The sequence below is a fragment of the Colletes latitarsis genome, chromosome 4, assembly GCF_051014445.1.
Source record: "Colletes latitarsis isolate SP2378_abdomen chromosome 4, iyColLati1, whole genome shotgun sequence".
Taxonomy (NCBI): Eukaryota; Metazoa; Arthropoda; class Insecta; order Hymenoptera; family Colletidae; genus Colletes; species Colletes latitarsis.
The window spans coordinates 39,636,113-39,647,178 of NC_135137.1; the positions used below are offsets into that span (position 1 = coordinate 39,636,113).

An 11,066-nucleotide genomic window follows, 5' to 3' on the forward strand; every position below is an offset into this window, starting at 1 on the left:
TTCTTACGCTATTTCTTATACACAAATGGAGCATAGATCCTCGGCTACAGTACGGTTAAATCGTAGGTGCCGATGCAGCGTGGAGGAACGAGCTATTTGCAGCGGATTGAAAAATATGATATAGGACGCTGAGAAGTGCAAGTGTACTTGTCTCATGCTCGAGGAGGTGTGTTCCACCGGATGGGTATGGATTCCTTCGATGTGCAGGTGAGTTTTAACACTCTTCCAGCGGATCTCCGCGTTCCAACAGCATTCCTTTGATCCCCAGGTGCGCCAAGATCATGATGTCGGCGCCCGACGACTGAGAGTACCGAATCGTCTACTGTGCTACTCGATCATCCGACATTTCCATTACGTACAACAAAAATTTCTGCGGTTCTTGCTTGCGCGTTTCAATTATTATAACATTGTAATCGATGGTGGAAACTTTTGTGCACTTTGGTATACGTTAAATGTATGCTCCCATCTGCTCCTTCCTCTTGTCTTATTTGTTTACACCGTTTCTGTCAACTCGTTGAGATAGTCGCCGAAGTTGGTCCACATGTGGTCCCAGAAGTCTGGATTCGCTCTTTTGTCCCAAGACATGTTCCCGGGCGGTACCGCGGTGGCGTTCAATCTCCGCAGCTCTTGCTTCAGAGAGTTGACGATGGCTGGGTACCTTGAACGCAACGAAAAAGGGAGATTTACTTTAAAGCAGACGCGTAGGGGTTGAAAGAGTTCGGTTCCACTCACTCGTTGGCCAGGTTGTTGTGCTCGCAAGGATCGAGGTGAACGTTGAAGAGACAGGGAGCTTCCAGAGGCTTGCATAGAAGCAGGGTCTCGTTTTGGGGGTGGCAGGTGATCGTGGCCTCTGCTCGAAGCTTTCTAACGATATCAGCGGACAGTTCGAGGCCCACGCTGGCCACTGCTCGACCAGCCGCGCTCCCGATCACGCCCCCCACGTTGTAGACCTGCTCTCTTCCGGATGGTCCGTACCATCCGTCCCATTGTCCGTTATAAGTTGTCCCTTTTAACGTATCGAGGGTCGTAGACCGAATCCGGAGTCATTCGTAGTTAGGATAAAATGGTTCGTACCTTGGACGAGTTTCCAGTCGCCCACCGTGACCCCCGACACGCCGAAGATGTCGTCTATGTTGTGGAGAACGCTCGTCCGCGGGGACTCGAGGTCTTCGTTCAAGGAGCCCCACAAATCCATGCCGTCGATGTTTAAATTCGACGAATTTCCGCCAGCGGCGGTGAGCAGCGTCGGCAGCCAATCGCTGATGTGAAACAATTGTCTGCTGACCCTGCCAGGTCGCCTAAGTTTGGGGGACCATAGCAGTCCGGCTCCCCTAACGCCACCTAATCGAGATCAATTGATCAGAACCATGTAAACTGTCCTAAAGCGACCCTATCAAGCCCTGCCTTAGACGTTAGGACTAGAAATAGGTACAGATTGAGGCGTCAGAAACCATCGTTGACAGAGTTCTAGCGATTCACTCCAATCATTTAAGGAACAAGAAGATGAATAGCTTCTCGATCAATCGAACTACCTTCCCAGAGGGTGTTTTTCGTGCCCCTGAGCGGCCAGTTGGACGCGGCGTTCAAATTGAACCCAGCTGGGGGGCCGCCATTATCGGTGGAGAACACTATTATGCTGTTCTTCAGCATCCCCTTTGTGTGCAACGCCTCGACAACGCTGCCAACCGATTCGTCCAACTTGCTCAGCATACCTAGAACAAGAAACGAGAAGTCAGGCACCTTGGATTCGCACGATACCACGACCAGGATATTTTTCAGTCACCAGCAAAGCGTCTTCTATCGTAATCCTGGATGTCGTTGAACCTGGCAACGTTGTGATCCGGGGCTGGAAGGGGATTGTAGGCATTTCCAGAGTGGACAGCCGCGTGGGCTATGTAGAGGAACATAGGTTGGCTAGCATTGTGGTCACCGATTAATTTTACCGCTTCTCTCGTGATGACGTCGGTGGTATATTGGCCGTGAAGGTCCCAAGCTGGATGAAGGTTCCTCCTCATGTCCAGACCCCAGTAAGGCTGCGTCGAGAATCACAAGAAACGCGTTTAAAAGCTATCACGAAGCCTACGAGAGAGTTTTACGCGAATACTTGCATCTTCGACGGCACTGTGATCGAAATAGTCGTGATGACCGCTCCAGAAACCAAGATGGGAGTCGAATCCTCTGTAAGTCGGCGTGTACTCCTTCGTGTAGAAGCCCAGGTGCCATTTCCCGACGATGTGCGTTTTGTAGCCGAAGCTTCGCAGATACTCTGGCAGAAGCTTCTCCCGAAGAGGAAGCCCCCTTGGTTCGGCGCACTTTAGAACCTGATTCGACACGGTGCAACGTTAGACGTTCTCTGATTTAGCTGCAAGAAGCTACGAAGAATGGACGACATTCATGATGCAACAGAAAAGAGTAATGCTACGAGTCTGGCCTCGAATAGTCCCTGGATGGATGGAGGAACGCGCGACTTTGTTGATTTATGTGTTGACGAACGAGTTATCGAGGTTCCAGCCGCGAACATACCACACTCTATTTATTCATAAGCCCGTCGCACGCTTAAACGATTAACGACAAAGGCGCGAGACGCTCGTTTATTTTGTTTGCGCCCGTACCTCGTCCACGTACCCCGTGTTGCATTCCTGTGTGAATGGGATGTTTGCCAGTCATCAATGCGCTCCTGGACGGCGTGCAGATTGGGCTTACGTAATATCGGTCCAGGAGGAGACCAGAGTACGCGAGGGCGTCGATGTTGGGCGTCGGGATCTGCCCGGAACCATGAAACCCAACGTCGTTCCATCCCTGTGTCCATCGATTTAAAACCATTAGCGTTCCGTCGCCATCGCGCATTTTTCACATTGTATATTTATATAGAGTTACTCACCCACTCGTATTCGTACAATGGCGACTCGCTATAAATGAAACAAACATCGACATATTTAAAGAATTATGTTTGAAGTAAAAATAAATGGAAAGAATTCGTGAGGAACAAGTTTCTTTTCGTTTCTATCGAATCACCATTACAGCTTACGAATACGAGCGGGTGTAATTGTACTCGTTATTAATGTAAACTGAAAAATGATCAATTGCTAGCAACTCTCCAAGTTACGTTTACTGGTATACGTAATTCCAAGTGAAAATAGAGGATCAGATTTGATTTCGAAAGTCCCCGTAACCGCTGTTTGCTCGAAAGTTGCGAAACGAACACAATAAGTTAGCAAATATTACGTAACGACGTCGGAGAGTTTGACGCTTACCAAATCGTCCGCCAAAATGAACACGATGTGCGGTTGCACGGTTGCAGCGGCGTGTTTGATAAAAAGAACTATCGGTACGAAGTACCGAATCGCTTCCTGCGCTCCGATCATCGCCCTCGGGACGATAATTCGCCCTCCGGAGGAGTCGCAAACTGGTTTCCCCGGCGGACCACTATTTTCGTCGTCTTACGATCGCTCCCGGGTCTCTCTGGCGATCGTTTTCGTCGATCGACGAGCGTGGAAACGCTGTTCGAGCCGTCTGGATGGCTCGAGAGTTCCCAAACGGTCGCGAAACTGACGCGATAACGAACAGGCGTATGCAAATTGCGAGACACACACACACGAACTCCCTTCTTTTCGCCACGACGAACTCCAGAGACGGGCACTCGAGCCGGCGGCCGGTGCTAAACTGTTTTAAACTCGTCGTTCGCGGAGCTGCGCTCCCACCTTGAAGAACTGTCTTCTCCGGGGAAGCAGTTTCCATAATACCGGCCATTGACGCGTCGAGAAATTCAAATTGTCGCGGACTCTTTCAGCGGCCTTCCAGATGCACCGAGTCACAATCGAAAATAAAGAATACAAAAGCTTATTCGTCCAACGAATTCGTTACATTACGAACGAATCTAAAGTTTTGGTTCGTCGTCGACTGTAATTACTGGCCTAAAATCAAGCGGTATCTGCGTGGGGAATCACGCTTCGCGTTAATTCACCGAAATGGGAAAGCGTCGATTTAGATGGTTATCGCGAAAATGGACACCGTGAAACGTGGGTCGGTTGTTCGACGCAGGAAGCATTATTCCATTCGTCCTCGAACCGTGACGATCGGTCGCATACATTTAACGAAATCGTGACACTTTTTTAAAAAGCACTACGACTCGAATAAATAAAAAACAAAGTTCGAAGACAACTATTGTCTAACAGCATGCATAAAACAGCTTGGAACAATGTTCTATCCGTGTCTGCGTTGATCGTCAATGCAACAACGAGCAGCGAGGTAACCTACAGAGATGTGATCGATAAAACGGTACCTAAACTCAGTTTCTAATTAAACTATTGAAACTCGGACGGGGATCGTGATAATTAACTTTCCAGATAACGATCGTTCGATCCTGCGCGATGTTCGACCCTAAAGACACCCTGTTGCTGGCGGGTGAGTACGACGAGTTCCTCCATCGATCGATCCTCGGGGATCTACCGGTGGCCCTGATAGCAGAATCGAGATCTACAGCGTTCGAGCTGTTCGCTCTCAGCAGATACTCGTTCAGGCTGTTCAAAGAGATCTCGTTCGTGCATCTGCTCTGGAAGATAAAGCATTTCGTCGTGATAGCGTCCTCTCAGCCTCTGCTGAGGCTGCTCTTGCAACGGATCAGGGACTCCACCTGGTCGAACCACGACGGATTCTACGTCCTGATCGACAGGAAGACCGAGGAACGCGGTTGTCTGAACGCTCACAGGTTCCTAGCCACCGCCTGGGAATACGATCTCCTCTCCACGGTGTTCCTGTGCATAGATCCTGACGAGGGGCTCGCGATCTACGCTTACAATCCCTATTCGGACGATGCTCCGAGGATTTGGAAACAGGCTGGACGCTTCAGGGGACCGAGGGGGCATCCTTGGGTTCTGCTAAAGACCAAATACCACGATGGTATAAATTCAGTACATTAACACTAAACCTACCGCGACTGGTCTAATGACCGATGTAAATAGGAAATATATATATACCAAAGACGAAAAGAGAGAATCTTCAGTCTCCACTGTCTTAAAACAGTCTAACAACGCGTATTAAAAATACTAAAACTTTAGACACGTGCAGTTCCGAAACTACTAGTGCTTTGTTAATTATTAAGCCACTGTTAGCGGCGGCAAACCTTCCTCTTTAAAATGGTTTTTTGTTTTTGTCGATCCGACTCTCCGTTTCGGAGATATCGCAATTTATGTAAAAGGTAATTTTTTTTAATCCGGCCATCTCACTGTCCGTCGCATGTACAATAGCCTATTCACGCGTATTAAAAATACTAAAACTTTAGACGCGTGCAGTTCCGAAACTACTAGTGTTTTATCCATTATTAAGCCACTGTTAGCGGCGGCAAACCTTCCTCTTTAAAATGGTTTTTTGTTTTTGTCGATCCGACTTTCCGTTTCGGAGATATCGCAATTTATGTAAATGGTAATTTTTTTAATTCGACTATCGCTGTCTCCGTCTGACGCGTCGGACCTCCTTGTCGCACGTTGACCCACTGACCGAGTGACCGAGTGACGTCACGTTTACTATTTACTACGAGCACGTGCAGTCAACGACCTTGCAAGACCGTAGTAAGAAAGTCCATTGATCTCGCGACTTAAACAAGCGCTTCGGTCTCATCCGATCGACTTGAAATTAAAATCCTCATATCTCCGGAACTAATAAAGCTATCGACTTGTACAAACGCTCATTTTAAAGGGCATTTCATCCCCTATCAGATGACTATACCAGCTACTATAATTTTTGCTGTCTTCTATGTTTATTTTCACATTTACTTTGACGCTACATACCCATTATAGTTTCAGCACTTTCTATTGATCATACGACTGGTGTGCCATAAAATTGGATCGTAAATTGTTTATTTAATTGAAAATGCCGGTAGGTTTAGCGTTAAAAAAGAATAGTAACTGTACGAATCATAGTCGACGTCACCAAGATGTATCATTATTAAAAATTAAATAGACTAATGTTGTAACGTAGAAGATCCGAGGATGTGCGAGGGCTTGACGTTCGACAGAACGAGCAATCTGAACGGATATGTGGTGAGGTTGAACGCGATACCGTTCGAGCCCCACCTCGACGTGCACCCCGATAAGCCTGGCCTGGACACGTTCGCCGGCGATAACAGCGAAATCGTGAAAATACTGTTTGATAAGCTAAACGCGACGCTGAACGTGCTCGTGTACAATGGGACTGAGTCGGATCTAGGAGGGGTCGGGCCCGACGGGAACATGATGGGACTATTGGCGGACGTGGGCACCGGCAAGGTGGATATGGGCATGAACGCGAGAAGCTTCCATGCTATGTGGAAAGTTGCGTACGTGTTCCTCTCGATCCAAATGCAAATGTCGAATCTATCGTGACTCGAGTTTCTCCGCGAGATCTTCTCTAAAAGAAAGTAAAGTCTTAACTCGTTGCTTATGCTAGCGTTAAAATAGAGGAGCACCGGTTCTCGTTTGATCGCGAAAATTGTAATTAGATATTACGCGACCATTAATATTATAAAAGAAAACTAAGGAAAATTTGATTTAACACAGGCATACATTCCCTCATGGTCAAGATAGCCTATGCGTGCTCACGCAGAACTTGGGAGAGATATCCGAGGTAGGGAAGATCGTGTCTTTCATGAGCCCCAGCGTGATCCTAGGGAAAGCCACGGTCTCCCTGATCACCCTTATGGTTCTCGCGAAACACGAAGGGTTCCTACGAGCATTCTTGAACGTCGTTCGTCTGCTTACTTACGTTGCCATGCATCGACTGCCCCAGCAAACCGCATACAGGATCTTCTTCAGCACGGTGTTCCTGGTTTTCATTATCATATGCCCGCTGCTTCAGAGCCATTGGGCCGCTCTGCTCACCGTGCCTGTTCCACGGCCCAACATCATGACTTTGGAGGATCTCAAAGTAACTAACCAACTCTTATAATTAACACTACACCCACTAGTGCAAGACGTTTGAAAAAGACACATTTGAAGAATAGTTCAATTTAACGCTAGTTCCGAAGAACTGAACCCAGAAGCCAGGAATAGTAGACGATATAAAATACTTCGAGAATCAGAATCGACGCATCTTTTTACAGGAGTCCAATTACCAAATATACGGGTCGATTTATCACGTGGAACAGATACACGACTCCGTGTTGAGGTCGCGTTTCCACGGGGTCAGCAACGACCAGTGCAAGGAGCGAGTCCTTGGATCGAGAAACGTCGCCTGTCTGGGTGATTGCCTTCACCTGTACGTGGGAAAGTCGCGGAACCTCCATCACTCGAAGAGGATACAGCAAAACGTGCAGTCTTACGTGACAAGGGAGAATTGGACGTTGTTTAATCGTGTGACAGAGGTGATAAGCAGCATCGTGGAGGCCGGGCTGGTGAACATGTGGAGGAACCTCAACACCAGGAAGATGTACATAGCTTGGCAGAGGAAACGACAGAACCACAAGAAGAGCTTCAGGATTTTGAGGATGAGACACATAGCTTTCGGGTTCCACTTACTGGGATACGGATACGCTTGCGCGATCGTGGCTTTCCTTTTCGAGCTTTACAAACGTTAATAAATACAAGCACCTTTATATTATGTTTCAGATAGTTTAAAAATACTGTAAAATCGCAAGTTTGTTACACAGTTTGAAGCAGCATCCCACGCCTATGGAGTCTTGCGATCAGTCAAGAATGTTATTTATTAAAATTAAGAATTAATCACGTTTAAAACATGTATAATCTCAAAAGATGTATCAGAAACAGAATAACTTAAAAATATAGAGTATTACTGAATGGTGATATTTACGACAGTACGTCTTAAACAATTTGCAACACTCTATCGATTGGATTCTACGAAGCAATTAGAGTTACCATGACATTTACTATAGACAAATTCCTCTGGGATTTGACAGTCCGTTGTTACGAAAAGATTCAAAGATATCGGAATCGCTGGGAAGATATCGATTTTCGAACGCAAACAAACCCTGCAATAAGACAATTACTATGACCTAAGTTCTGACAGTATCGTTTGAAAAGCACGAGCGAAAGCACCAAGAGACTCTGGATGCAGTAAATATGAACGTCACGATAATATTTCTGATCCTAATAATATACTGGCGCGTATCGATAGCACTCTCGAAGTTACAAATCGATCTGGACCAATTTGAAGTTCTGACGGAATCCTTGGTAAAATTTCTTTTACATTGTAAAAGACTTACACCGATATTTATATTTTCGGTTTGTAGACCACCGTGTTGAGTGCCTGCAAGGGTCCGGAACTAAATAATATCGGAATCGTAACAGACTCGAACGCATCGATGAAATGGACGAAAGAATCTTTGAGAAAGGTTTCCCTAATCACCATAAACAACACGGAAAAGTTCCAACAATTTTCACGGACGTTCCAACAGGATCGGAAGATACGTACATTCGTATTAATCCTGCACTCTCCAGATAACTTAAAAAGTACCATAAAAGACTTACGCCGTACAAAATGGTGGAACCCTTCGGCGCTTTACCTCATCCTGGACGATCATTCTACGCAAGATGGCTGCCACAACGCGCGTCAGGCCCTCAAAATTGCGTGGAAAGAAAATCTTCTGTCGTCCACGTTTCTATGCGTCAGAGAAAATGGCCTGCAATTGTACACCTACAACCCATTCACCTCGTGGGCGCCACAGCCTTGGCGCGAAGCAATCAAAGACTCCGAGGATAACGATCCTTGGACCCTGCTCGTGCAATCCTTCGACCAGAGTTTGTAGAACATTTCTAAGTCATCGATCAAAACTTGCCCACTTCTTCCGAGAACCCAACTGCTTGCAGGTCGGACATCATGCGAAAACTTGGACTTTTCCAAGACAAGAACACTGGGGGGATATCCGGTGAACGCAGTGGGCCTTCACAGTCCTCCTAGTCTCGCGATAGATCTCTCCAAAAAATCGCTAACGAAACTAGGCGGCGTGGATGGCACGATCGCCACGTTGCTTTGGTCGAAACTGAACGCCAGCTTACGACTGACAGGGATCACCAACAACACCCACTACTACGAATACCTACCATTGGTGTCGTCAGGCGTTTACGACCTGCTGATGAACATCCAATACATCTTCAACAAGCCTAACATGACCATGACCTACCCCCACGTGAACTCTGGGATCAGCATTCTGACCAGGTATCCCGAAAACGAGTCTGCCCACGCGAAGATCCTAAAGTTCATGAATCCTGTGTTCATCCTGGGAGTGATTCTGGTCTGTTTGGGCACGGTGATCCTCCTCCAGGTATTTTTTCGCAGAGGAGCGACCGACGCGAGCCTGGAAGTCCTTCGAATGATGCTGAACAACTCGATGCTACGATTTCCACGACGAAGTTCGTTGAGAATCTACCTGGTCACGGTTTTCCTTCTGTTCACGTTGACAGTCTCCACGTTTCAGAGCAATCTATCGTCTCTGCTGACTTCCTCGACGCCTAGGCTTCCGGTGGACTCCATCGACGCGCTGAAAGCGTCCAGGTTTACGATCTACGCGTACCACGGATACAAGAACGCTGTGTTCGACGATGTGCTCTTCTCCCGCGTGAAGACGGTGGATCATTGGGACTGTAGCGACTACGTGATCAAGTTAAAGAACGTTGCTTGCGCGGCTGACAGGTCCACGTTGTTGGGTATCGCCTTCGAGAAGAACCTCCATCTCTCCAAGCACAGGATAAACACGCTGTACTCCGGCCTGGTGGTTCGATCGGATTGGCCGCTGAGGAGCAGGGTCGGTGAATTGTTGATGCACATGTCGCAAGGTGGATTGATCGATCACTCGTGGGACAGGACGATGACTCGATACGTGCACAAGTGGCTAGGGAAGAGCAAAGACGCTGGGAAGAAAGGCTACCACGTGATGAGGCTGAAGGACCTCGCGTTCGCGTTTTACATACTAATCTTCGGGCTTGTCGGGTCCCTGGTCGCGTTCCTCCTGGAAATTATGCTCTGGCGGACAAAATAGCGATGCACGGTGTTTCAAATTATTTACTATGTTAGAAAAACTCAGTCCACTTCGATGCCAGTTTCCAGTTGAAGGAGCTCGGAGAACTCCTGGAAGAAGCCCACGGAAGTATAACGATCTAACGAGTGAAAATTACAGGCACTTGCGTATAAATTACACGCGACATAAATTTCTGACTTCTTTCGACGATGAAAAGCTTCGACGTAATTTCGAGGTCGACGGGTACGAAAAAGTTAACCGTAACGAGCGCCGATTACGTGTTTTCCATTGTTTAACCTTGGATTATTTAGGTCTAGATTCGAACATGCATTACCAGGATATTTAATTTAGCAAATGCCCCGAGCAATGGATTAGACTTTAATGGATCTTTTATCCTCCTTCCGGTCTCATTTGCGTAGAAGCTGTGCGGCCAGGAGTTTCAACTACCGAGCGTTATGGACGCAGACTTAATTAAGAATATTGCTTCACACATTCGAGACCGATGTATCCCGACAAGAATATCTCTCCCCGGTAGTCGGCCAACATTGTTGCATTTCTGTTTCGACCTATATTGCGCGGCGTTTGCTAATCGAGCGAGATGTTGCATGACTCATATGCGATGTACTCGGTCTTGATAGAGATGCCAGATGAAGCCCCGGGTGCATCGGGGACACCTCATTCCACTTTCTCACACTATGCTGGCCTCTGCTGACCACCGCTTATATTTCTGACAACCTACAACGATTACTACTGACTTCTGCTAACTTCTATTGGTCTTTGCTGATCTCTGTCAGCGTGTGCTTGTCTCTGCTGAACTTTCCTGGCCTCTGCCGAACGCTACTGACCACTGCAGGTATTTCTGACAATGTATAACGATTAATACTTACTACTGCATGCCCCTACAAGTCTCTGCTTGCCTTTGCAGGTTTCTGCTTGCCTGTGCATGCCTTTGCTGGCCCCTGCTGAACACTGCTGACCACCCCTGATGCTTCTGACATCGTATAACAATTACTACATGCTACTGTTCGCCCCTGCTGATCTCTGCTTGCCACTGCTGGCCTCTGCTCGTCTCTGCTGACCGCTGCTGACCACCCCTGATGCTTCTGACAACTTATAACGC

The 11,066-nt window shown here is 47.4% G+C and overlaps 3 protein-coding genes across 3 annotated transcripts; 2 read left to right on the top strand and 1 right to left on the bottom strand.

Annotated features, from left to right (window-relative positions):
* Window positions 1–188: 188 nt before the first annotated feature.
* Window positions 189–3,674, bottom strand: LOC143341082 (arylsulfatase J). Its single transcript, XM_076763689.1, has 8 exons — window positions 3,255–3,674; window positions 2,626–2,799; window positions 2,109–2,321; window positions 1,784–2,033; window positions 1,533–1,712; window positions 1,075–1,341; window positions 733–1,006; window positions 189–658 (listed from the first exon to the last, which is right to left on the bottom strand). Exons 1-8 carry the CDS (start codon window positions 3,363–3,365, stop codon window positions 493–495), a joined length of 1,635 nt encoding a protein of 544 aa, XP_076619804.1. The 5' UTR covers window positions 3,366–3,674; the 3' UTR covers window positions 189–492.
* A 159-nt stretch (window positions 3,675–3,833) lies between these two features.
* LOC143341084 (uncharacterized) lies at window positions 3,834–7,563 on the top strand. Its single transcript, XM_076763691.1, has 5 exons — window positions 3,834–4,278; window positions 4,347–4,899; window positions 5,980–6,313; window positions 6,534–6,900; window positions 7,076–7,563. The coding sequence occupies exons 1-5, from the start codon at window positions 4,177–4,179 to the stop codon at window positions 7,547–7,549; spliced, it is 1,830 nt and encodes a 609-aa protein (XP_076619806.1). The 5' UTR covers window positions 3,834–4,176; the 3' UTR covers window positions 7,550–7,563.
* Window positions 7,564–8,026: 463 nt separating this feature from the next.
* Window positions 8,027–10,610, top strand: LOC143341083 (uncharacterized). Its single transcript, XM_076763690.1, has 3 exons — window positions 8,027–8,162; window positions 8,222–8,729; window positions 8,799–10,610. The coding sequence occupies exons 1-3, from the start codon at window positions 8,052–8,054 to the stop codon at window positions 9,965–9,967; spliced, it is 1,788 nt and encodes a 595-aa protein (XP_076619805.1). The 5' UTR covers window positions 8,027–8,051; the 3' UTR covers window positions 9,968–10,610.
* The last annotated feature ends 456 nt before the right edge of the window (window positions 10,611–11,066 follow it).